Consider the following 26,926-nt stretch of genomic DNA (forward strand, 5'->3'; position numbering starts at 1 on the left):
AAATATTGTGGCTTCTTAGTAGAAGAAGCTGGGTATGGTACAGTAGAAAGGCCATGCTTTGTCATACAAGTAAACATGATTTGATTACTGGGATGCTTTAAGTTTGCCAGTTTGGCTATTGATTTCTTATTACAGAAGCTTTTCCCCGCTACACTTCCTTACTTGGCGTTGCATTACTTGGCTTCCTTTCTCTTCTCCTCTCTCTTGTCCCTCCTCCATCCTCCTTCTGCAGCTTCCTCTCACTGTTCCTCTCTCTTGCAGCTCATCATCGACACCCCCACCAGCCCAGTCACCAGCGGCCTGCCCCTCTTTTTTGTTATCACTGTCACCGCCATAAAACAGGTACGACACACACAAATGTGCTCACCCAAATCCATCCCCCTTTCACACTGACTCCCAGCCTCAAATATACACACACACAAACACATATTACCAATCAGCTGGTCTATTATCTGTATATACACATTCCTCTCTCAATGAAAGGATATGCCATTGAATCTGTCTAGTGATGTGAGAAATATGATAATGAATGTTCTCTGTTAATCACTCTAGCTGAGGATCCCATGCCCCTGGGAGATGCATCCTCTGTACCGTGTCCCAGTACTGAGAGATGGGGTACTTTCAGTGATAGATGAAGCTAGCTAAGGAAGCCTGAGCTTTGCTAGGACATAAATCTAAAACGTGACATGCTGGCTGGAAAAGAGGTCACTAAGCTCAGGGAGCACAATGCTAATTAAATACAATGTATGACTTTCACCTCCCTACCCCCTTACTCTTGATTTCTTGCAAAACTTTGGCCCCGGTTCTCTCTGCACAATAATCTATGTTTGCTTTTTCTACCCTACCAACCAACACATTGACTTTCTCTTCCTGTTCATTGTCTGTCTTGCTCTCTCTTCCCCTCTCTTGCATCTGTCTTAGGGCTATGAGGATTGGCTCAGACACAAAGCCGACTGCTCTATAAATGAGTGTCCGGTGGACGTGGTGCAGCAGGGGAAGGTGGTGAGGACACAGAGTCACAAGCTACGGGTAAGTGTGCCCTCATTACAGCAGTATAGCACCTGAGGCAACAAAGCAACACTACTGTACAGCTCCATAGCTCACTTTTTCTGTTGCTCTCAAACACCCCCCCCCATCTCCCCTGTCTTCCTTTCTGCAGTCCTCTCTAACTTTGTTTTCTTCCCCTCTTGCTTGCTCTTGTCTTTCCCACCAATTTAATTACCCTGAAACTGCAGTAGAGGAGCAATCAGAGTGTCCCTTGGCACATCATGCAGAATCCCTGGCAGAATGAACAAGACTGATGTATTTCATAAGTCAGAATATTCCTGTCATCATCCTCTGATGTTCTTTTATGTCATTCTGATGCAACAGAAGATACTTCTTGGTAGTGTGGCTCAGTTTATGCCTTGTAATTTTTATTGTATTAAACCTAATTTCTTATATTCTTTATGGCTAACATTGTTTTGGCAGAAACATTTGATGTTATTTGTATTCTATAATTGCATTTCAATATAGTAGTTCTTACAAGGCTACTTTTCCTAGGTCAAATTCAAGAACAGTACCCATACACAAGGAATTGCATGTGATGTGGACATTTGATCATGAGTTCAGTATTACTATTTTAGGTTGTAACAAAGTGAAACTGTTCTTCTGTTTCCTAGAATTAATGGGCCTGTGCCTTAAGGATTAGAACCTTGTTGCAAAAACAAGACTAAACACAATTTAGATTTTAAACACACAACACTGTTAATATTCAGGAAATACCGCAGAGAGCTCAGAGCAATACTACAGCAAGAATAATAAAGAGACAGTGTGTTTTATTTACAGTAGTCCTAGTCCTCGGTATCATATGCAGCGTTCAATGTCAAGATTTCTGTCAAAGAGCAAGAAGCAGCTTTGCTTAGCTTGCATGTTGCCTGAATAAAAACAAAGTTGTCAGACTCCATAATGTGAGTGTCTGTCTCAGCACCCTGTATGTAGATGTATAGTATATTTCGCTCGTTTCACCGCTGTGCTAGAGGCTATTTAATGGTTGCAGGTATATAATTTCTGCTGCGTCTGCTGCTCCTGTCGACTGTGTAGAAAGTGTGTGGGATGTTGGGGGTCATCTTAGAATAAGGCTTCAATGCAGCTGCCCTGTCTTAAAGGTTACAGAGAATTCCAGGTTGTGTTAAAGCAGTAGTTTCCACTGAGTGTCATTGATCGGACGTTTTATATTCACGTTCACAGAAAAAAAAGAGTTATTCTGTTGCTTTCTGTCTCTCTTTGTCTGTTGCTGTGCCCGTCATTCTCTCTCTCTTAGTTTGTTCCTTGCCCCTCCATCTTTCAGTGTTTTCTTACTTCCGTAGATCAAACACAGAGGATTAGAGTGTGAATTGGGAGCAGGAATAATGATGAATATATTAATCATGCAAAATCAGAGAGCGTGTGTCATGTGTATGGTCACCGTGGAGACGGGATTTATCAGAGCTTAAGCTGCTCTGCTCCCATAATCCGTTACGCAACTTCTCAATCCTTTGAAAACATTAAAAAAAAGAATGTTAAAGGATGAGTAGACGTTTTACCCGCAGGTCCATCTGCATGTCTTTTGCTCGCTGTGTTTACGTGAATGCCTCATCAAAATAATTCTCATTTATTATTGATATGAAAGCCATTATGGCGTGTGTGATGTGTCTGTACTGCTCTGTCAGGTGGGAGACATCGTCATGGTGAGGGAGGATGAGACTTTCCCCTGTGACCTCATTCTGCTGTCCTCCAGCCGTCACGATGGGACCTGCTATGTTACCACTGCCAGCCTGGATGGGGAGTCTAGTCACAAGGTGCCAGGACTAGTGCATGATTTTGATTAAATATTCAACATTCAATTTAATATTTATAAATATTCAATCTTCACTTGTATCATCTTTGATCCTAAAACAGCCAAAGGTAAAAAATATAGATAGAGATAGAGATTAAATTTAAGGCCTTCCAAAGTACTGAACCTTTTTTCCAAGATGATAATCAACAGATTAATTCAGTAGTGAAAGAAATTGTTGCATTGCATCCACACACTTTTCAATTAAGTCATGGTGCACAGTCTCACAAATGCATAAAGATGTAGGTGACACAGAGTCATTTCACATTTCGCTTCTCCTCTGATGTTCATTTATGTCACTCAAACGACCATATGCATGGCTGAGCATACATTTATACACACATATGCCACAGAGAGCTCAAACCGCCCTCCACACATGCCCTCTGGGGCAACTCCCTGATGTGCTCACCATCCCAGCATGATGTCCTCTGCTGACCCACGAAACACTTTGTGAAAGCTCACCTCCCTGCTTCTCCCAGTCATTTAGAAAACCTGCTGGAAGCCAGGCTGAGGAGTCAAATGAACCCTGCTCTCATTAGTGGCTGTGGGTGACATTTTACTCTGTTGTCTTCTTCTTCCTTCCCCCTTCCTCCACCTTTTTATTTCAGACCTATTATGCTGTACCAGATACCATGGCCTTTAGAACGGAGCAGGAGGTGGATTCGCTACATGCCACTATTGAATGTGAACAACCGCAGCCTGACCTCTACAAGTGAGTCTGACACCCTCGCTGATGCATCTTTACACACAGACCTGCAAAAGCCTTGAGATGATTTTTATTCCGATTTGGTGCTACAGAAATAAAGTTAATTGAATACAAATGAATCTTCTTATATTACTGTGTCTTTATTTGGTTTTGCTGTGACTTTTTCAGATTTGTGGGACGTATTAATATCTACAGGGACAAAGAAGAGCCTGTGGCTAGGTGAGTGTACTCTTGGTCTATTTTTTTTGGTGGACAGTTAATCTTTAAATATTTCTCTTTTACTGTAGTTTTTACAATGTCGACTTATTTTTCTCAGATTAATTAAATGTCTGAAATAAACACTGTATGGGATTCTGTTTCATTCTTGCAGACCACTTGGGGCTGAGAACTTGCTCCTTAGAGGAGCCACACTGAAGAATACACAACATATTTATGGTAGTAATCCACTGTGTTTAATGCATGTCTGTTGAAAGTGGTCATGCTTGATGGAGGTTGGGAAAATAGCAGATGTTATTATTGTCTTGGCAAACCAGTGTTGTATCTCCCCTCAGCTGTTGCAGTTTACACCGGCATGGAGACCAAGATGGCACTTAATTACCAGTCTAAGTCTCAAAAACGCTCTGCTGTAGAAAAGTATGATTAATTTCCCTACTCCTTTCACTGCATGGTTTTGAAAAATAGCCTGTCAGTAATTGTTTTTTAAGGATTGGTACATTCCCCTTTTCTTTCTGCTAACATTTACTTTATCTCTGTGCAGGTCGATGAATGCCTTTCTGGTAGTGTATCTGTGCATCCTGATCAGTAAAGCAGTGATCAACACGGTTCTGAAATATGCTTGGCAGTGGTCTCCTGACCGAGACGAACCCTGGTACAACCACAGAACTGAGAATGAACGACAGCGCCACATGGTCCGTCCATCATCCTCTACTTTCAAAGCAAAATATTGATGCCTAATTCCAAATCTAATTTCCCTTAAACTTCATAGCTGTTGTCTTTCTGCAGGTGATCCGAGCCTTCACAGACTTCCTGGCTTTCATGGTTTTGTTTAATTACATCATCCCAGTTTCTATGTATGTGACGGTAGAGATGCAAAAATTTCTCGGCTCCTATTTCATCACCTGGGATGAGGATATGTTCGATGAAGAGCTGGGAGAAGGTGCTCAGGTCAACACTTCCGACCTAAATGAAGAGCTGGGGCAGGTAGATCAGCGCGCGCGCACACACACACACACACACACACACACACACACACACACACACACACACACAGATGCATTTGCACACAGTATCTGATTGTACATGCCTTTATTCTATTCCTCCTCCCTCCCAGGTAGAATATGTGTTTACTGATAAGACAGGCACTCTGACTGAGAACAACATGGAGTTTATTGAATGTTGTGTCGATGGGAATGTTTACATCCCGCATGCCATCTGCAACGGCCAAATCCTCAGTGCTGCTTCCAGTATAGACATGATTGATTCATCACCGGGAGGATACAGGAGAGTAAGTGTGTTGTGTTTGTAAAGTAAACATGGCTTTAAATGTACCCTGAATTGTAACTGCACTAACTTGGCTACAGAGCAGAGATTTAGACAAAAAATGAAAAGATATTTTAGCTAAACATTTGAGGGGGTTGACATTTTAATAGAAACAAATATGTGTTTTGCTCATTTTCACTACTGGAAAACACAGTAAACACAGCCCACAGTGTAACCATGAAAATTTCAACATTTATTTGTAACTCGTGAGTGGTTGCTGTGTCTTACATGCAAAGGTCCTCTGGTACACAGAAAAGTGATGAGCCTTGCATTTCTTGCAACATTCTCTGACAACAGTGATTGTTTAGATTTAATAGAAATAAACTTGTATAGTCAGCACGAGCAGCAATGGCCACCACAGACAAGCAGAGACAGAGAATATTTCCTGCAAGAAATTGCTTGTCCAGAAAACTTTTCCGGGAAATGTTTGTTAAAAAAAACATAGCAATTAACAAACTAACATGCAAAAATGGCAAGGAATTTTTGCTTCCTGCTTTAAAAAGGGAAAACATCAGGAAGGCAACTATTAAAATGAATTTAACCGTGCACTAATTAACATAAAAGCAATATCCTTATGTCTTGTTTATGTACTCATCTGTGTCTGTAGGAGCACGAGGACCTGTTTTTCAGGGCGCTGTGTCTGTGCCACACGGTGCAGGTGAAGGAGGAGGAGACAGTGGATGGCATCAAAAGAGGTATCCACCAGGGCAGACCCACCTCCTTCTACATTTCCTCCTCACCTGATGAGGTTGCTTTAGTGGAGGGAATGAAAAGGTAAACAAAATAAAAGACACCATTTTTTTTGTGTGGTCCTTAAGCAATAGAATAGTGACTCTAATAGTTGTGTTGACTCTGACCCTCAATCACAAAAACATAGTGGGATCATTGTCCATCTGCAGTGTCATAAAATGAGGCGATTAGTTACAAACCTTAACAACTGAAATAGAGAGTTATCTGATGATTCCTAATAGTAATATAAACTACTGTGGAGTGCATTAGTGTCTGATTAACTTTGAAATCAATTGCTGAACAAACTGACAGTACCTGAAGCAAAATGCTAACACTAACACAGGCCCTTACCTTTTTTTTTTGTTACCACACTGCTATTTCCAGTCTTGAATGTAGTCGTAGATACACATTAGACATGGTCAAACGTGCCCCATCACAGAATGTTGCTCTCATGGTCTGTGTAGCTTTCACAGATGTGAAATAGGTTACTGTAGTCAGTGTGTGTGAGCTGCTCTCTTCTTCCAAACAACCTTTGCCTATATTTTGATACCAATGAATCCTGCTCAGTGGATATGGATGCCTGCTGTCAGACTCTAACAAATCCTTTTTCTGTTGCTCTTATTGCCAGGCTGGGTTATACCTACCTGAGGCTGAAAGACAACTACATGGAGATCCTCAACAAAGATGATGAGATTGAAAGGTTGGTCCGCTAAGTGTTCACTGTGGTTACACCACAGATGAAATGGGAGTAAGTTATTTGATGGAGTTGTGCCCATTCATCAGCTGCCTGGAGGCGAAGAGCCTTCATATTGTGTTTTATGTTCAACAGAGGTTACAAAAACACTACGCTCACATAGGTGAGGGCAGGTGGCTGTTTTTAGAAACTGCTCTGTCAGATGAAAATGCTCAGACTGATCTGTATAAGTGAAAGGCAGCAGGATTCCATTAGAGCACTATTTTGTGAAAAGCATGTAATGTTTTGATCTGTGAGAAGTTTTTATGTAACCATCCTCTCGCTCTGTCACTCTGCATTGGCCTGTTAATAGTAAGTTATTTTGGGGAAACAGGGAGCTTGAGTGCAGAGGGGTAAAGGCAATATATAAGGAATCACTTTATAGGGAATCTAAATCTTTTCGGTCAGCTTAACACTACCAGACTAGACTAAAATGTACTTAATTAGACTAGTCTAGACCAGACTAGACTAAAATGTACTTAATTAGACTAGTCTAGACCAGACAAGACTAAAATGTACTTAATTAGACTAGACCAGACTAGACTGAAATGTACTTAATTAAAATGTTGTTTCTTGATATAGGAAACATACTACATTATAATATAAAATGACTGAAAAACCAAAAGATACTATCAAATGTTATTATATTAGAAGTGTAAAATAAGGGTGTTATTTGAAGGGTGCTAAACAGGCAGCCTTGAAATTTCTCATCAAACCACTGAACACCTGATGGCTTTCTGTTTTTGTTAATACCCTCTTTTTCACATCAACACATTAACACATTCCTGCAGAGCAGACTGAATTAACAGCAAGTAGAGCATGTACTTACCAAAAAAGTAATTAACTGGGGAAAAAGACCTTGTCCACTAAAAGGACAGTGAGCAAGGAGATGGTGCTGAACTGAGTTGGCTTTAAGTGGACAAATTTTACTTCATTTACTACACTTGGGGAAAAAATCAAAGGTTAATGGATATAAATTAGAAAGTTAACAGAACAGGAACCCATTTTTTACATTGATGCTGTCTCTATTTCAGGTTTGAGCTGCTACATGTACTGAACTTCGACTCAGTCAGGAGGAGGATGAGCGTCATAGTCAAGTCAAGCTCAGGTAAAATGAAATTGTACTGTATTAATACATAGAAATCCGTGATGAGTCACTGGAAGCTTGGTGAACTTTAATTTTTTTTTTTTTTTTGCATGTATTTGTTTGTGGCCTCTCAGGAGAATACCTGCTCTTCTGTAAGGGTGCAGACTCATCCATTTTTCCACGGGTGGTATCTGGGAAGGTAGAGCAAGTGAAAGCTCGGGTGGAGCAGAATGCTGTAGTAAGTGTACAGAGTTTGTATATGCAAACCATGTCACACCAGCATTAGCATACTGTAATTACCATTCAGCAATTTATTTATAAAAATGTATACTGTGATATGACATTCTTGTGTTTACAGCGTGTTGCACTGCTCTAGAAAATAAAGCATAAATTACTACTGTTTACTAGAGTTAACTTTAACAAACTCATTTTAGGTTCACTTCACATTGGAAAGCATCTAAAATGGTGTCATGGGAAATCAAAAATCCGTTTAATCTCTCTTTTCACTGTAACATCAGGAGGGGCTGAGGACTCTGTGCGTCGCCTATCGAAGGTTGTCAGAGACCGAATATGAGGAGGCATGCCATCACCTGTCTCAAGCCAAGCTAGCCTTACAGGACAGGGAGCAGAGGCTGGCACAGGCCTATGACATCATAGAGAGGGACTTTGTGCTTTTGGGCGCCACAGCAGTGGAGGACAGGTTGGTCACCACGAAGAGAGAGAAAGAGAGAAAGGAAGGATTTAAAAACAATGCATCAGCAGGCTGGACAGAAGGGAAGATTAATGAGTCGTGAAGCCATCTTTGTGTAGTCGACTAAACGGGGACAAAACATTCAGTGTGAGCTCAGATTGGTGACTTACTGCTAATTCTGCTTTGCTGCTTCCTTTTCTTTTTATTCTTCACCTTGCTATAATATGAGGTGGTTTGTTCTCTGACGAAGTAGACCTAAGCATTGATCCTAACAGATCAATCAGCAGCCTGATAGTTTGACTTCCTAAAAGATAAACTAGCGATGGGCAGGGACATGGGTGGTCATGTATGGGAAAGCTATTTCCAGTGGGTAATTGATTGACATTTTGATGGATGCCTCACCCTACCCGACCGAAGGCTGAAACTCTTATTGACTTATTGATGTGCAGGCTCCAAGAGAAAGCTGCAGACACCATTGAATCACTGCACAAGGCTGGGATGAAAGTTTGGGTCCTGACAGGAGACAAAATGGAGACGGCAGCTGCTACCTGCTACGCCAGCAAGCTGTTCCGTCGCAGCACACAGATCCTGGAGCTGACTAAGAAACGCACAGAAGAGCAGAGTCTACATGATGTTCTGTTCGAATTAAATAGAACTGTTCTCAGACAACGCTCTATTTCTGGGTATGAGATGTGTGTTCATCTACAGCATGTGCTACACCACATGGTGAATTATATAATCACAGTCTTCAGCATATGTACTCTTAACATTTGTTCAGTTGTGTTTCAAAACTGCACACTGACCTACAATTGACTGTGTGTGGATAAAGCCCACTTGTGATTGTGATATTTTCTTCCAGGTTGTCAGTAGACTGCCTCGACTTTGGTCTGATCATTGACGGGGCCACTCTGTCTGCAGTATTAAAGCCTAACCAGGAGGGTGCTGGCCATGGCAACTACAGAGAGATCTTTCTAGAGATCTGTCGCAACTGTAGTGCTGTTCTCTGCTGTCGTATGGCACCACTGCAGAAAGCACAGGTGACAGAGCTGCACTTCCTTTTGCATCTATACTCCGGGCAGCTTTCTAAATGATAGGCAGTGGTAGGGACTGTAATGGGGTTTTTGTTTCTGCAGATCGTGAAGCTAATTAAAGCCTCGAAGGAGCACCCCATAACCCTGGCCATTGGCGATGGAGCCAATGATGTTAGCATGATCTTGGAAGCACATGTAGGCATTGGTGAGTTCATTTCATTTATAAGCTGTGTAAAGCTTATGGCTGTGTTACTTTTCAAATCTGATTATATTGAACTGCTTTTTTTTTTTTTTTTGTTTCCTCAGGCATCATGGGTAAAGAAGGCCGGCAGGCAGCAAGAAACAGTGACTATGCTATCCCGAAGTTTAAACATCTGAAGAAAATGTTACTTGTTCATGGCCACTATTACTACATCCGCATTGCTGAGCTTGTTCAGTACTTCTTCTACAAGGTACTAGACGAATGTCTTGTTTGCCCCAGTGGCTCACACATTTTAATCACTTTATCGTAATTCCCAGTGCAACACTGAGTTACAAAGAACCAGATTTTGCAGCTACTCTGGCAGATTACTGGATTCATGAATCCCCAGTGCAACATTCTCTCCAGGATTCATGGCCACGATGATGAGTGTGGGCGGCTTCCACAGCAAGCAGTACCCTGCCAACTGATTCATTTTTTTGTTTTGGCAAGCCAGCTCTTTGCGGCCCACTCAGTGAGCTTATAGCTTATAGTTCTGTGCAAACAGAAATGTGTAGATTGTAGCATTTTTAGATTCTTAAAATCTCTTCACATGTATTGTCTCAAGCTTACTACTTTCTCCACTTGTTTTTTTCCCCTTCTGAAACCTTTCCAGAACGTATGCTTCATCTTCCCTCAGTTCCTGTATCAGTTCTTCTGTGGGTTCTCCCAGCAGGTATGTTTTTCCAGTGCTAGGGTTACAATATGAAATACACCCAATGTAATATGTACATTGCTTAAAAACATTGCTTACTGCATATAAAAAAGCTTCATTTTGACATTTATTTTTAATGTTGCAATTATCAACAACTTATTACCAATGCATCAAGTGATTATCTGTGTTATGGCAGGTGTCGCTCGTGGAGGATTTATCACCTGAATAATATTTCCCCTCAGCACTAAAGTGTGGTTTCCATTCGCATCAGTCTTGTTTCTAAGGGCATCTAGCCCTTGTTGGTAGTGAAAAAGCTCTGATAAACCAGTTCAGGTTTACATGCACATCCCCAGCGGACTGACAGGCAGAGTTAGTAACGAGCTGGTGAATGTAGGGCTGCATTTAGCAGCTGAGACCCAAAAGAGGAATTATATATATTTGTCACCTGAAGGTCATCTCCACATTAATGTTGATAGTGCTTCATGTATATTGGATATATGCAGTTGTGATAACAACTTTGTATGGTGTTATTATGTCAGATGTTGTATTTTCAGTTTGTTGCTGCACCAAAATTGCCCAAAAAATGTAATGCATCTTTAAATACTAAGATGGCCCTTCACTTCTGATGGTGTCTGTGTTACGTTTGTCCCCTGGCAGCCTCTGTACGACACCGCCTATTTGACGCTATACAACATCAGCTTCACCTCACTCCCCATCCTCCTCTACAGCCTGGTTGAGCAGCATGTCACCATAGAGACACTGAAGAGGGAGCCCTCCTTGTATAGGTGAGGTTGGAGGAAAATACCTGACCCCTATATTCATTGCTAGCAAAAATATTATATGACTGTTCATGTGTTTTCTTCTTTTCACTCGTCTCTCTTAGGGACATAGCGAAGAATTCCCTCCTCCGCTGGCCTGTCTTCCTGTACTGGACATGCCTTGGTGTGTTTGATGCGGTCATCTTCTTTTTTGGTGCCTACTTCCTGTTTGACAACACCACCTTCACCAGCAATGGCCAGGTGAGTCTCTTGGTCAACGGAGGCACTGAGTTTTGTCATCTTGTGAAATGAGTAGAAATAATCGTGGGGTGTTCTGTAGGGAAATTAAAAGAGAGTAATGGATATAAACTAAGCACCGTCTTTATGAACACTCATCCATCTTCATTGGATTCTCATGAAAGAGGTGTTAAGTGTTATGAGGTGGTTTCGTGGCCATGTTATTGTTTTTATGGATTTGTAACAGTAAGGTTTCTGTCCTGGGGCTTCCCTGTAGGTCAGCAACATTGGATCTCCATTCATATCGACAACGCAATAGCATCTTTCTCTGTATTGTTAATTTGTATCATGTCAACGGTTTTCGATTGCCTTTGGTCCTGTTTTTTAAGTTGAAACATCCTGGAATTCATTTTATCTTTTGTCCTGATTCTTTTCTCTTTTCTTCCCCCTCTTTCTCTCTGCTTCCTTACTCTTTATTTTGCTCCTCTTCTTCTTCCTCAGCTTATGACCACCAACACACAGATGGTAAGCCTGTCTCTCTCCCTGTCAGCTCTCTCTGTCTTTCACGCTCTTTTAGTTCCTGTCGTACCGTTTTAGCTTTCAGTTTGACCGTTTCATCCTTTCTCACGTCACATCATCCATGCACCTTCATTTGAATGTGTAGTTTTTTTAGTGCTCCATTATTCCTCTAATCTCTGTAAAGCCCCAAATCCTGTACAGCACCTTATATTAACAACTCCACTGACATAGTAGAAATCTTAGATGCTCTCCCACATTATCTTTGTGTTTTCTTGTGGTAGTAAATAGAGTAATGGTAGTAGGTTCTGTAGACTAGGATCCAACATTTGTTTGTTTTTCTGTCTAATGTCTTTGTGTGTGTATGTGTGTATCCATGTATTTATGGCGGCATTCTAGGGGTTGGTTGTTTATTTTATTTTATTTTATTTCATTTTACTGCTTTAGCGCTCATGAGGTGGCTAAACTCTTTTCATCACTGTTGACAAAAAAAAAAAAAAGGGTTTAAAATATTTTCACTATTATTGTTTTTCAAAGCTAAAAGGAAGCAAACATATATGAATGACCAACTGTGATTATTACATAAACTCCCCGGTTTCTTTGTCTTGATCCTCCACCTTCCTCCTTCCTTCATTCTCTCCCTCCCAACTGTCATTCCATCTGTTCACTCCAGATGTCTGCTTAAACTTTTCTAGGATTTCAGCATGTAGAAAAATGAGGATGCTGAGAGGTGAAGTGAAAATATTTTTGGCTTATTGGCTCAAACCCTCAAAAGAAAGTTGCAGAGAATGTGCATTTTTACAGATTTCTAGACAGATTACACCCCAGTGAAGGTTTCTGTCTGCTCGTTTTTGTGCTCATAGATGCACAATAAAGCTATAGGATGCTCCCTAATCCGTGATGAGGGATGTGTGATTTGACTAACCCTCTTCTTCACCTCTTACTTTGCAGATGTTTGGGAACTGGACCTTTGGGACTCTCGTCTTTACTGTGCTGGTGTTCACCGTTACTCTCAAGGTGTGTCAGCATGTGTCTTTGGAAAATCAAATAGAGGAAATAAAACACTTGTGTCTAATGTGTTATGTAATCTTGGCATTTGGAATAGTTTATTATTATTGCACATGTGGCTGATTAGTATGTGTTGACAAGCTTGTGGTGCATGTTAACCATTATGTTACATAGATGATTGATTACACTTGCTGCTTAATTTGTGTAAAGGTGGAGTCATTGACTGGTTTGGTGTTTACAATGTATATATTCTGTCTGCTTCAGCTTGCCTTGGACACACACCATTGGACCTGGATCAATCACTTTGTCATCTGGGGGTCGCTACTTTTCTATGTTATTTTCTCTCTTCTTTGGGGAGGCATCATTTGGTAAAATTTGCTTTGTTTTTACTGCTGTCGCTAACCTTTGTCTTGATTAGAGCACTTCTGGAAAACCAGTTCTTTTCTGTACACCTTGTTGCTGCCCAGGCCTTTCCTGAACTACCAGAGGATGTACTACGTGTTCATGCAGATGCTGTCCAGTGGTCCAGCTTGGCTCAGCATCATCCTGCTTATTACGGTCAGCTTGCTGCCAGATGTCATCAAGAAGGTCCTTTGCAGGGCCATATGTCCCACAGCTACAGAACGTGCACAGGTAGGATGTTGGCACCAACATGACAATGAAACTGAAGCTTTAAATTTTATTGCTCCCATGTTTTAGATTTTTCCCCTCCTGATAGTGTTAACTTAATGCTTTGCTAAAGCCATTAACCGATGACTAATTACAGCTCTCCCGTTTTTAAAAGAAATCAGTTGTTAAATCTCACCTTTTGGCAGTACATGTCAGTTCACAAACCTAAGTGATCTGGTATAGTAAGTACGATTCTTTCACATCCTAATATAATGATAGTAATAAACAATACGGAAATGCTGTAGATTTATTCTACCCCTAATAGCTTTGAGCATCCTCTTGATTTTGTATGATTTCCTCTTCCTTGTGGCTTAGCTTCACCTTCCTGTGAAACAAGCTCCACCTTGAATGTAAAAATGTGTGAAAGGTCTGATAAATTTCTTCCTCCTGTGCTCTTTCTTCTCTTTTCTCTCTTGTCACTGCATCCTAATGGACCACCCTAATCAATGAATCTTTCGTTGTTCCTTTGTGTCTTTTCCTCTAATTCACCTTTTTATGCCTTATCCTCACTACTACCATCCTCCCTTTTCCTCTTTCTCCCTCCCTCTTCATTACTGTATCCTCTCTCCTCTCTTTCCTTTTATTACCCCCATTGTTCCTGTGTGGTTGTGACTTCTGCCCTCTGCACTCACTTGCTCTTTCGTGGTAACTGCAGTCCACTCGCCCGTGCCTTACTGTGGAGCCGTCCACCATCTTCATGCTTTCTCAGTCCTCCAGCAGAATGAGTTTCTGATTTGCCCAGAGAGACAAGAGAGGAGCAGGAAGAGGAGGTGACTCTCTCTTTTAAGCCCTCATCTCTGTATGCATGGTGGCATGTCCCAGTGTGAATCACTTACCACCATCTCAACATTCCCCTAATGTGAAACTAACTGTAAAGATGCTATTAATGATGCCACATGGTCTGGTTTGTACTCTAGGTCACATTTTTAGTGTTCTTCATCTGCCATTCATGAAATCACCTTTCCATTGTGTATTTCATGTGTTTTGTGTCCTTTTTCAAAGAAATGTAAGTTGCATGCGTTGTACAGTGTTTTTATGTCCATCATGTTGTCAACTTGTCATGTATTTTTTAATGATGATATATTATGGCTGGTTGGGAATTAGTTAATTAGAGCAAAATGTCACGTTCTGTTTTGTGAAAATGGGCATTTTGGTGACAATTTACTGACAATTTCATAGAGTAATTGTAAAAATATGAATAGTTAATGAATATATATTGGTTGTAGCCGTACTGTCATGCTAGGTTTAATTATGACAGGAATAGCTTTGGCTTACAGTTCTAGGTCTAAATAACTGATTTAATGTTCATTATTTATTGTTGAGCATATTGTTGAGAAATGAACAGTAATTAATCAGTTAGTTAATCTGAAAAAAAATTAACACTTGGATCTATTTAAGTAATAATTGAACCAAAAATGTAAAGCATTCTCAGGTCAAATGTGAATAATTTTTTATAGTTGAATAGTTGTTTTTTTTTTATTATTTTGCATTGAATAATTTCTGGTTTGAGAATGTTTGTTAGACAGAGTCATTTAAAGATATCACCTTGGGGCCGGAGAGAGTATGACTGGCAAATTTCATTACATTCTGACATTTTATAGATAAATCTATTAAGAATTAATGGAAGTTAGTTGAAGTCCTAATTTGTTGTCATCACTAAACCATTCCAGGCTTTCTTATAACTTAAATCAGATTTATAGGAAAAAGGTTTTCAATGCTAATCTGTGGATTGGCAGCCTGGTCCGTGGCATGTTTTATATCTACAGTATTCCTGAAAGATCACAACTGATAATCACCACTTCTTATAAATCTTGGCCGCATTTTGAGCAGTGATTTGATGCAAGGAACTCCATAAAGCTTTAAGCTGGATATTACTAGGCACAAGGCATTAGCTCTGATCAGATTTCATTATCACCTCCTTTCCTTTAACGTCATCCACAGAAGGTAAGGGCAGCAGGGGCCTTGGAGGGCTGTGTGGCTCCTGGCCCTGCTGTTGGAGATGGATCCAATGAGCAGGACCTGCTCCACCCTGATAGGACCTGTGAGAGAGACAGTGGAGAAAAAGCAGCTAGAACCTATGACTCCATGATGTCACGCAGCGACAGTACCCTGCTCAGCAAACCCTAGAGTCCCCCCTTGGGCGGGCTAGGGTCACCATGGTAACAGCACACAGCGGGCACTGACAGCGGGGAATCGGGTTCTTAATGATGCTGCCATTGATGCTTCCTGCTGCTCTGCACTGCATGGGGCATACTGTCGTGATATGGCGCAGGCTTGGGGGGGTGGGCTGAGCCTGCATAAGTGTGCTTCCTTCTGTCAAACCTACTTTTCACAATCACAATCTCCAGTTAATTCTGCAGTGCTGGTTTCAAAGCATGCTTTGCTTCTCACTGCATTTGGGATGGGAATTAGTTTGATCTGGGTAGCAGCCAAACGAGACATGTTGTCCTCTCCTTATTAGACCTTTTCCAACTAAATTCTCTTGCTATTTGTCAGCAGTAGGGCTACAGCTTGTCGCTGTTTGTTGGTTCTGGACTGAAGCTTAACACAGATGTGAAAGTAAAATTTCGGGACTAACACTAAAGGTTGTGGATCTTCAGCTCAGCAAATTATATACTGTGCATTTGAGAAGTGTTATTTTGTACCAGACACACTGGTGACATCTGGTGTTGGTGGGTGTAATTGCAAGTGTAATTTCTGTTTTCATTTATAAGCATGTTTAACCCAACATCACTATTAATCCTGTGCTAGTGATCAGAAAAATTTGTCAGTACGTTGGAGCCATTAATCTTTAAAGTTTGAACTGGACACCAAACAAACCTTTACCTGATGCTTATAACCTGCTGTTCAATCAAAACCGTCTCACACTTTTTCTCATCTGTTTTTTGATTTGCATGTTTCTGTCGTTTTGATTTTGTCTTTTCTGTTTTTAATTTTTTGGTGATGGTACATCTGTTCTTTGTCTCTGTAGGATTGTGAGAAGCTGTTGCTGGGTGGCGTGGCTGAGCTGACTTCACTGTCCTCTCGTCGATCCTACAAAGGCACGAGCATGGACTCCTCTAACCTTCACCTTGGTGCTGTGGAGACATTGTCACTCTGCAGGCCTGACCCCCTGCCTGAGAAACTACTGGTCCACTTGGCAGAAGGTGGAGGGGCAGACTTGTGCTCACTAAGCCCCTACATGCTTCGTCTCTCAGGGGCGGGATTCGCCTACTATGCTCCAGGGCCAGAGACCTCTGTGTGAACACAAACACAGATTTTGAGTGTATATGAATCGTGTGGGCTAAAATATACAGCATACTGTGCATCTCAAGATGTGCAACCAAGATCTGCATCTCAAGGATCAAGAATTTATAGAGCAAAATACAAAGATGTTCACACACATTAAAAGCATGGACACTCCATGCAAAGTTCACTATGTGCATTTTCTGGGCTATGCCTGAGTGTACAACCCTTTAGATATTATTCCCTTGACTTTATATACTCATACTTTGGTTACATGTTTTTGTTTAACTGTCGTCCCTGTCTTAGTCTTACTGTTCCTGCTCAAACACTTACTTGAAGAAGTCTAAGAACAAAAGGGGAACCATATGCATTCGTGCATTGTTTCTTGCACTGTGGAGCTGTCCAGTCTCAGCATGTTAACAGTCGAGCCTTCTTGTATTCCTTGTTTCACTTTCAGTCTCACATTCTTGCCTGTTCCTTTCACTTTTGCTTCTTTATACAATTATGTACAGTATGTGATCTGGCCAAGTAAGGGATAGCCGTCAAGCTCAGCCCTTTAGGTGTGCGTGCGTGTGCATGTGAGTGAGTGTATGCATGAATTTGCCTGTAATTATATGTTTGTATGTGACACACCTTTGCCTTATAGGTAACCACACAGCAGCAGGCTAGGAGCCAAAGGAGCAAGGGATAAAAAAGCAGAAGTGGTGTATTACGAAGCCTTAGACTCACACACATCAGCTGACAGAAAAATGGGGAAAATCTGAAGAGGGATGTGCAGTATTCTAGCCACCCTGCCTTAATTCATATATACTGTTTTCAGTGGGATTATATTTCTAGATCAATTTAAACATGTTTTTGAGAGTACAGGGAGGTTCAGAGGGCATATATGTCTGGTACAGTGTGCCTATTACTCCTCTTCCTCCTTTCTTTTACACTCATTATAGCGTATAGCTTTGATTCTCTTGTTATCTGCCATTGTTGCATGTTGGATCTCTCTGTTACATGCTGATCTGTTCTCTCGGTTGTCCCTTGTCCTCCTCTTCCCAGACATCAATCATCACTTTTTATTTCTCCTGAACGATTAGCACACCGTACCCACTCCTGCCTCAATGTGGCTATGTAGTGTAACAGCAGCAGTCTTTCTTTATGGATGTCCTAAATTACTTGCTTTCTCATTGTTGCTTTGTGCTTGTGTGTTTTCTGCCATGCTCTGTGTTATGCAAAAGTTAGTACAAGAATGCTAATGTCATGTTATCATAAAGGGTTTTCCCTGTGTTGCATTAATCTGAGTTTTTTTCGGTATTGTTCAAAAAATATTGATGGTTGTCACTGAATGGATGTAACTTAAATATTTGATATTGTACTGAGAAGTGGTGTCGTGTGGTATAAGAAGGACTTGAATTGGCGATGTCACAATCAAATCAATAAGAATGTTTAACTGATTTGTCCATCATGTCCTCCAGCTGAAGATTGTAGCTCATTATGGATGAACCTCTTTTCTGTGTTTCTTGCGCCTGAAATCCTCTTTGTCCAAAGCATATCTGTCGCATTACATAGCGAGTGACTGACTCGGGAAGTCGTGAATGTCACATGCTGAAGCATTTTGTATGTTTATACAGTTTATTTTCATATGCATCACAGTCTGCCAACATGTATAGATTTAATAACAGATGTTTAGCTTTTTTTTTATTTTTTTTTATTGGGGCACAGATTTATCAGTTTGTCTTACTGGTTTGTATTTTTCTTATTCAAATGCCACACGAGTGTTGGGCTTATTGGGACTAGAGGTCCTGACCTCTGTGGTTTTATGGAATGGGCCTTGGATCTTGTCATGCAGTGTCCCACACCATTGTGCTGTTGCCATATTGTATCTAGATATATTCTACATTTCACATACCAGTCATTGACGCTGTAATGCTATAAGGTCTATTTTACTTTTATGGCATAATGGGGAATACTTTGCAGTCACTCTTCAAAAGTCCTCCACAGCTTAATTTTTCAATTGTGAAATTTTGTGTTGTCCATTGTGAATATTTTTTTTTCTTTTTGTTACTTTTGTATCACAGAGAGAAGACTATATTTTAACTCTGTTAGAATGTGTATTCAGGTTTGTAATCAAGATGAGAGCAAAATATACATTATATGATCAAATAGAGATTTACCAGTAGGTCTACACACTGCACTTTGTTCTACAGCAGATCAGTTTTCCCCTAAAAACAAGGTCTATTGTCTGTCGGCTCGGGTTTATAAGCATTCACTCTTCCTCACAAGTTATTTTTCTAAAGAAAAGATTGTAGTGGGTGAAAAGAAAAGTGACCAAATAACTTGACTAGGAATGAACTGTCTGTAAATATAAGCCTCTGTCTCAAATGGGTTTATTGCACCAGCCTTCTTCTGCTGATCAGAATGTCAAACTGCTTTTCTAAGTCCATCAGCACAACAGCAGGTGCTCATCCTGTCACTCCTGAGCTTGGCAAAGGTTTGAAATATCGACTTCTGTGCTCAGAACAGCACTCTTCATATCATATCTTCAGTACAGAACTGTTTGTATTACTAAACAGGTTTTGAGAAATTGTTTTCTTTCTTTTCTTTTTTTGAAAAAGATTTTAAAAGTTCACTTATTGACTTTTTGCCAGCCTGTCTGTAGCAAATGAGGACAAAGCACTGTATTGTCATTCTGCTTGTAATAAAGAGTGAAAACACTCGTCCTCTGTTAACATTGTATATTAAAAATGCCACTGTTGGTCAGTTGGTCATACAATTTATGTATTTTTTTTTCCTGCCATTTTTCATGCCCTGTTTCTCCACTAGTATCAGTTACTGAACTATAATATTTATTTATCATATTTATTTATATTTATTTTTACTTTTTTAATCGTCAAACCCATTGCGCCTTCATTACCCACAATGCACCTTGACTGCCACCAGTTGGAGATTCAGGTGTGCTAACAAGGGTTAGGGTTTTGTACCTAAGCTAGGAAGTAGATTGGGTGAGGTGTGTGTTACCTCCTGTCTTCATCTGAACTAAACTATCACGCCATCCCGTCATATCATGTTTAACCAACCATGGCCTCACCCGCTCCAGTCCCCTCGGGCTGTTTCTGAGCCCTTGGAAAAATCTTTTATCGTGATAGCAGCGGCTAATGTAGCATTAGCTGCTAGCATCAAGCTGAAATTAGAAACGGACTGCAGAGGTTTGGTAAGGACATTTCACCGGATTTTATTCATTTTCAAACTTGTACATTTCATACCACCCAAGCCTCTAAAGCGTTTTACTATTTTTCCATGACAATTAGTAACTTCACAGAAGACATTTTAGCATGGCAGAGTAGGCAAAGCAATATGTCGGTGCATCTAACGTAAAGTTTGTATTGTAATGCACAAAATTACATATACACTTTCCTGTAACAATTTAAAGCACAAAACAGATCGCACAAGTAGATACCATCCAAAACTTTGTCAAACAACTACAGTAACTACATTTTGTAAATGCTGAGTACTACCATTGTAAGACAAAACAAAACTTTAAAAAAAGAAAGAAAACATAGTTAATCAGCTACATAATTACACAATGTACACATTGCACATTTTCACTCAGGATACAATTCCAAAGTATACAAAATCTGAAATACCTAGAAGATGTTTAGATTTTGCAAGCTCAAAAAATATTTTGTGTCATTCATAATGAAAAAACGCTGAATTGAATTGTGGACTTTGTGGGAAATATGAACAGAAATATGCCTCTTAGTAAGAATCCCCTCCTTTTTTTGTCATAACCTTGTTTCATCACATGGTGGCAATGTCACATAAGCACAGATGCATGACCATTATTATTGTAATCATTTCTGTCGGTGTGAATGTTTGGTGACGCAGCTGTTACACCTTTTCACCACACTGGATGTCACTATTGTATCAGCATTTGTGTAAAATGGTACACTGACCTTCATTCCCCTCCCCCCTCTGTCTGACAGATATATACAGGTTTGCACCATCATGTGTGCTGAAGCTGAAGCATACATGTGTGAATGAGCCCACCTTCTTCGCATTTCCATTGCTGGCATCCTGTTCTCTGAATCCCTCTGCGGGGAACTCGTCACTGCAGCTGAGCCTCTCAACGCCAAAGCAACTTCACCATCATTCCCTCATCTGTCTCGGCAGCATCCTCTCCATCCTTACAAGCATCCCAGCACTGCCAAGCTGCACACACCCCCTTTCTCTCAAACCTCTATCCTCCAGTGTTCGTGTGTTAATTTAGACAGCAGTCGGGTAGCCAAATTCTCAGCTAGTTTACTGTGCTGCATCCCCCTCTTCCTTGCTTGGTTGGACTTGTCACCGCAACAGTTCCTTTCTCCCATCCTCTTCACCATCATCCACTCTCCGAAGCACCGTTCAGGGAAAAACAGGCAAGCTGTCTCTTCTTCCTGCAAAAGTGTCTATTGGCTGGGCAGCTGGTCTTCCACTGTCCCTCTGGAGGATGATTCTGTGGATGAAAACAGAGGATATGGCCCTTGGGGAGCTGCTGGAGAGACTGAGGACTGTCACACAATGCATAGGTGGGTGAAACACTCGACGCAAACTACATTCACTGGTTGTTATATTCTTAATTTTATATATAACCCATGCTTGTGTTTTTGTTATGCCACCACATATATACATAAATTACTTATACAAATCTGTATGCAGCTATGCTAAGGGACAGTAATGAATCTCTTGCGTGATTAATTTTAGACCATATGTCAATAAATACAAAGCTTTTATTCTACCATGTTCTATGTTCTGCTCTTAGGCCAGCAGTCTGTATTTGTGTCATTTGGTAACACTATCATTTGTGTATTTGTATAAGACTTCCTTATATTTTATGCTTGAAGTGAAGCGTGGGATGTTGACCCATATTATTTGATCCTGTGAGCAAAACAATATCGCATGGTGGTGTAAGCCAAGAGTTGAAGTTTTGAAATATACAGTCAGGCTGCCCAGTTATTATATGCAAATTTATTTGTATTATTTTAGCTAATTGTGTGTTAAATTGCATAAAATATGATGATAGACTAATGTCAGTAAAATGTTTCATAAACAGAGGCTGCAGACTCTGCAGGTTCTGCTGTGTTGTGATATAGTACCTCTCAGCCTTTTTCTCAGTACTCCACCCTGGTCAATATTTCTCATATAGTATGTGTTGTATGAAAAATAGTTTAGAACAGAAATTGGAGACAAGTGACTATATGATGCCTGAAGGCATTACTTAACATAGACTTTAGGTAGACACCTTTAGGTCATACCACTTCATGGATTTTGTCAGGATTGTGCTAGTTTTCTATTTCTATTTGCAGTGCAAATTCGTCAGCCAAGGAAAGAAAGTATTCTAAAGCCTTTTATAGTCAACATCAAAACACTTTTTCAAATCTGTAAAGGTCTTGATAGATGATAGATTTTTATTACTAATATGCTTTCTTGTGTTTTGTTCCTCATCTGTTTTGATCCATTAATAGAGATCTCCCTGAATACATTCTCACAAGCATGATTGCACAGACACACAAAATACACATTTAGACAGTACACAGTGGGCTCTAGTTGCATTCTCTACTCCTTAGCACCAGAGATGGTGAAGTATAGCAGTAGTGAGTGGGTGGACTTAAGGAAGGGGGGGGGTGGTAACACCCAGAGGAATGAAAATGCAAAAACCATAGCTCTGAAGATGAATTACTAGCAACATCATTCCACTACAATCCTGCTAAAAAAAATGCAGTGTAAATTATATATGTTATATTTTTCTCTTTCGTTCTGCTATACTCAACATTTGCAGATATGGACTCACTGGTAAAATTATGCTCATATGCAAATGTGCCAGGAATTTAGTATGGCAGTAGGATGAGAGCTGTAATCGCATCAGAGAGGAGAATCTAGCACTGGTCACAGAAGATGGCGGAGAGGAAGGGAAAGTGAGAAAAAGAGATTCAGGGAAACACAGCCAATTGAGGATGAAAAAGATTTAATACTGTCCAATCTGGCACATTGCTCACTGAAGTGTTGCCTCGCAAAAACTAGAAAACGGAGAATCCCCTTTATACCCCTGTATAAAAAAAGTTGGATACATCTTATCTCTCTTTCAGATCCTTTTTTCTGACGTTTTCTGCTGTCCTACTAACGAGAGCAATATCCTTGGATAAATAAGGAAGAGCTATTTACATCCTACACTGTGGCTATTTTTCTTATATTTTGGTTAGTGTCATCATTTGCAGAGATTCAGTCTATCCATCAATGCGTGAAGTAATTCAGTCAGCACTGAGGACTCTATAAGGGAACCATGAATGTCTGTATAAAAGTTTGTGCCAATCATTACAATTAGAGTTATCCAGATATTTTATTCTGAACCAGAATGATGCACCAACCCACTGAGATGGCCTTCCACAGTGCCACATTTCTAGTGTGGCTAAAAACTATAATGCAGGTTAAGTTCTAGCAACCTGCAATATGTATTGTGTTTATATAGGTGGAATGAATGATCAACAACAGTAGATTAATCAGTTATGGATGTAATGTTTTTTGCATCCCTAATCACAGACAGGAGCTCCTCGACTCTAAATGAGCATTTGACCTACTTCCAGTTGATTTAGACAGACACATTCAGTTCAGTATGCCGCAGGTCTGTGTTTTCTTTTGCTCCCAGTTATCTTCTGCTTCAGGGTGTCTTCTGATATCTGCTGTGTGTTTCTAATTGTTATAGGTGATTTTCCTTAATCATGCTCTTCACATATTTCTTAATGTTAATCAACGATACCTGGCTTTTCTTTTGCTGTGATTCCTTTGTATATTTGTGGGAGGGTTTGCTTTTAGCCACTGTAGCAGCTAGGGATTGCAATGTTGTCTTTGCAGCTGGTCACTCCATCTTGGTCCAGTCTGAATGTCTAAACTTCTGTACTGAATAGATTGTCATGGCAGTTTGTACAGACACTCCAGGCCATTTGTTGTGTTTAGTGAAATGTCTTGACAATATTTGGATGGATCAAACTTGGTTCAATTTTAGAGATCTCCTAACATTTACTCTACTGGGTCAAAATTTTACTTTATCCCATACTTTGCTTATGACCAAATGCCTCCAGCACTAATGAAATTCCCGTCAGACTCATTTGAATGGTGTTTATTTAGCAAAGCACAAACAAAGTACTAAGATGATTGTGTAAATGTTATACCTCATCACCATGGCAACACTGTCATAGCTAGCATATTAGCATCTTGACGATTGTATTTAGCTCAACGCATGGTTGTGCAGAAGTACAAGCTCAGAGAACAACTAGCATGGCTTTAGACTCGTACTGTTTTATGCTTTTAAGGATCTTTGTTAAGTTCAGAAGCTTTGGTCGTAACACTCATTACACAATGTACCATATGTTAGTCATAATTTTAACTTGTGGGAAAGGGTGGACAGGCAGTTATATGACCTTTAGTGTGCATATGCTTGTGTTTGTGTTCACACATGAAGGTGCAAAAGTGTAAAGTCAGGGTCAGAGAATATTGATGAAGGGCTATAGAGGAGGAGCACTCAGGAGGTGGGAGATCAGACCTAATTAGCAGCGGAGCTAAAGAAAAGAAGGGGGAGACAGAGACACAGGGGTAGGGATAAGGGTGAATATCACCAAATAGGAAGCTGGTGTTTTGTTTCTAGTCCCCTGCAGTTGCCTCATCAGTATGTGTGAGTGCAGCTCCTCTCTTATCTCTACTCTAAGCCTATAAACTGCAAGCTACCTTGTGCTTGCCAGGTTTACCCACACAGTACAAACATACAAACATAAATCTAAAGTATGTGCCAGAAAGCAGCTTCAAATGAGGACCCTCTACAGGATGTTTGGTCCTCCAGTTTAGATACTGACCTCATGTTATACAACAACACGCTCTGAGTTGTCAAGGTTTGCAACATTTTTTTAATTCTTGGGCCGATTTGTTTCTGTACAACCATGCATTAATTGTCAAGTAATTAATGCGTGGTTGAGTCTGAGGAGACAGAGGGAAAGAAAAGGCACATTAGTTAAGGAGTGGAGGATTATAACTAGCCCGAGCAGCAGAAGGGGATTTGTGCTCCACCGGCTGCGCTCTGCCTCCACCCCCTCCCTTCTTGTCCTTCCTTGGAAACCTGTGCTACTCTAAGCTGTCAATAGTTGCACTGGTAGTGAGGTATGTGTGTGCATCAGAGTGTGATTTTGTGAATGTTTATGCAGACCAGAGCTGGGCCTGTTCTCACCTCCAGTTTTAACAGTGCTTGTTTTAGAGGTTGTGCAGACAGTGACTCAGCTATTTTTGGTTCTGCCAGCTTCGCACTGTGCTGTTTCCTCGAGTCCCCAGTGTGGCTCTGCAGAAGACCTTCTGCAGATGGCTCTTCTCACTGGATATATATGAGAGCATGTTGACTTGATCCCAGGTGGTCTGGTAGATTACAACAACAAGGGATACTTCCCATGCCTGTGTCTTGGAGTCTATTAGATTGTGCAGGGGAGCTTTGCAGGTGCAGTGAGGGGTCTCTGCATGACAGAGTTCGTTTGAGTGTGTGAGACCAGGACCTGACTCTAATGTCTCTGCATGAGTATCTGCGGGAGGGTGGTGAGGCGTCATACCGGATCATGAACCGGCTCAGTCATCTGATACAGAATTTGGATATCTCTGGACTGGGCTCTACTTTCCCTTTTGGTCCTGCCAGCCGCAAGAACTCCTGGAGAGACTGGGATGGTAAGAATGACACAGGAAGTAAGACTGCCTTGTGTGTGAGAGTGTGTATGTGCACTTCTTGCAACTTTTCTAGCACTGAAAAGTTGCACATGTGATTACATGTCATGTCTTAGAATATTTTGTGTCTGTGTGTCTGTGTCTGTGTAATATATTCCTGATTGAAGCTCTGGCCAGAGTTCTGTAGGGCATCATGCCCAGAGCCTCATACACAGTGTTTCCTGTGGGCTTCCCTTGCTCCCCACTGGGCTGTTTCTGTGTCTGTCTTTGTGTGTGTATAACAGTTTGCATCTGTGTGTGCAACTGCGTGACTGTGCAGCTTAAACAGGCGCTTCAGTTTCAACATACAGATCGGAGCTGCACTGACATTTTCCTGTAACCAATTCTTCAGCAAATGCAGAAATTGCAGTACACAGCACCTTTGCTGCTGCAAAGGAAAAGGAACTGCTGATTGAAGTTGCTGAGTTTTCAAGTTGGTGTCCTATTAACCAGACCATTGCCACTTGGAGACCTTGGTTTTGCCACTACACACAAAGGGACTTATTAAGACTCAGAGAAAAAAGCATGGTGAGGAAAACTAAGAGGAGTGCTTCTCAGTGGGACTGTGGGATGCAGATGGTCCCGCTTAAGCCATGTGAGTCAGTGGACGTATGGATGGTGCTTTTGTGTGCGAGCAGACTGCACATTTATTTTTCTCTATCTTATCTAGGGCAAGTTGACTTTGTGTCTGTAGGTGCATGTGTAAGCTGTAATCTTGCATATTCCTCAAATATCCATAGTTTTTCTTCTAAAATCGCTTGTTTTTACGAGGCAGCTTCATTCTTTGCAAACTTAGATATATTTATCAGATGCTTATGTTTATATTACACCTGGATATTTTCATTGCATGCTTTGCTCTAGAAATATACATGTGAATGTGTGCTGCCATGCATAGACATATGGGTATGTTGTCTTTGTCCAGCTTTGTCTGTGTATTTTCCTTTCCCTTCATCACTGATCTGTTAAGGTCATTAGCCAGGAGGAAAATTCATACTAAAGCAAAATCATGTTGCTGATTTTTTTTTTTTTTTTTTTTTTTTTTTTTTTTTTTTTTTAAGCTGTTTGGTTTTACAGATTGAGGTCACCAAGCATTCGTATCCTACAAATATCTGAGAAAGTAGAGACTTATGTGTCAAGTATTTTTAGAATAGTTTTTGTGTGCTTGCTAAAAGTTGTAGATAATGCATAGAAAAACATGAATCAGCAAGTTTTCCACTGATTCTTAAAATGAGATCAGAGTGCTGACTATTGTGAGTCTACTACTTCTACTTCTGTCCACTTTTTATAATCTATTTAACTTTTATATGTCAAGGTTTATGACACTGATAACATCATCATATGCACTTTGTCACTGATCAGAAGTGTTAAAAACTTTGCAGCACACACATGCACCTCATGAAGATGCAGGTTTTCACACCCCAGCACACATACTTTGCACAAATATATCATGCCCAGATCTTTTCACACTACTGAATGGCTGTATTAGGAGTCAGAAT

General features: G+C 40.6%; 2 protein-coding genes across 10 annotated transcripts in view; both read left to right on the plus strand.

Annotated features, from left to right (window-relative positions):
- LOC113123554 (probable phospholipid-transporting ATPase IH) overlaps positions 1–19,441 on the plus strand; it is a 28,567-nt gene extending 9,126 nt beyond the window's left edge. Inside the window, exons 4-31 of one of the 4 annotated variants that reach the window (XM_026295730.2) lie at positions 262–342; positions 922–1,029; positions 2,691–2,819; positions 3,463–3,566; positions 3,729–3,779; positions 3,931–3,995; positions 4,112–4,193; positions 4,318–4,468; positions 4,563–4,760; positions 4,891–5,064; positions 5,707–5,873; positions 6,457–6,528; positions 7,596–7,669; positions 7,783–7,886; positions 8,167–8,348; positions 8,789–9,022; positions 9,199–9,376; positions 9,473–9,575; positions 9,677–9,822; positions 10,225–10,284; positions 10,921–11,048; positions 11,147–11,282; positions 11,760–11,783; positions 12,726–12,791; positions 13,047–13,150; positions 13,250–13,415; positions 15,393–15,610; positions 16,423–19,441. In XM_026295730.2, the coding sequence (XP_026151515.1) occupies positions 262–342; positions 922–1,029; positions 2,691–2,819; positions 3,463–3,566; positions 3,729–3,779; positions 3,931–3,995; positions 4,112–4,193; positions 4,318–4,468; positions 4,563–4,760; positions 4,891–5,064; positions 5,707–5,873; positions 6,457–6,528; positions 7,596–7,669; positions 7,783–7,886; positions 8,167–8,348; positions 8,789–9,022; positions 9,199–9,376; positions 9,473–9,575; positions 9,677–9,822; positions 10,225–10,284; positions 10,921–11,048; positions 11,147–11,282; positions 11,760–11,783; positions 12,726–12,791; positions 13,047–13,150; positions 13,250–13,415; positions 15,393–15,578 (3,273 nt within the window). In that variant the 3' untranslated portion in view covers positions 15,579–15,610; positions 16,423–19,441. Of the gene's footprint in view, positions 1–261; positions 343–921; positions 1,030–2,690; positions 2,820–3,462; positions 3,567–3,728; positions 3,780–3,930; positions 3,996–4,111; positions 4,194–4,317; positions 4,469–4,562; positions 4,761–4,890; positions 5,065–5,706; positions 5,874–6,456; positions 6,529–7,595; positions 7,670–7,782; positions 7,887–8,166; positions 8,349–8,788; positions 9,023–9,198; positions 9,377–9,472; positions 9,576–9,676; positions 9,823–10,224; positions 10,285–10,920; positions 11,049–11,146; positions 11,283–11,759; positions 11,784–12,725; positions 12,792–13,046; positions 13,151–13,249; positions 13,416–14,106; positions 14,222–15,392; positions 15,611–16,422 lie in introns of those variants that run through there. The other 3 variants (XM_026295732.2, XM_026295731.2, XM_026295733.2) reach the window with 3 other exon arrangements.
- A 300-nt stretch (positions 19,442–19,741) lies between these two features.
- The window catches only part of mcf2lb (mcf.2 cell line derived transforming sequence-like b), a 32,283-nt gene continuing 25,098 nt past the window's right edge, over positions 19,742–26,926 (plus strand). For 2 of the 6 annotated variants that reach the window (XM_026296300.2, XM_026296308.2), the window contains exon 1: positions 25,193–25,394. In XM_026296300.2, the coding sequence (XP_026152085.1) occupies positions 25,238–25,394 (157 nt within the window). In that variant the 5' untranslated portion in view covers positions 25,193–25,237. Of the gene's footprint in view, positions 19,876–20,657; positions 21,230–25,192; positions 25,395–25,857; positions 26,026–26,926 lie in introns of those variants that run through there. The other 4 variants (XM_033324994.1, XM_026296306.2, XM_026296304.2 and 1 more) reach the window with 4 other exon arrangements.

This window comes from Mastacembelus armatus, chromosome 21, assembly GCF_900324485.2.
Source record: "Mastacembelus armatus chromosome 21, fMasArm1.2, whole genome shotgun sequence".
NCBI classification, from domain to species: Eukaryota; Metazoa; Chordata; class Actinopteri; order Synbranchiformes; family Mastacembelidae; genus Mastacembelus; species Mastacembelus armatus.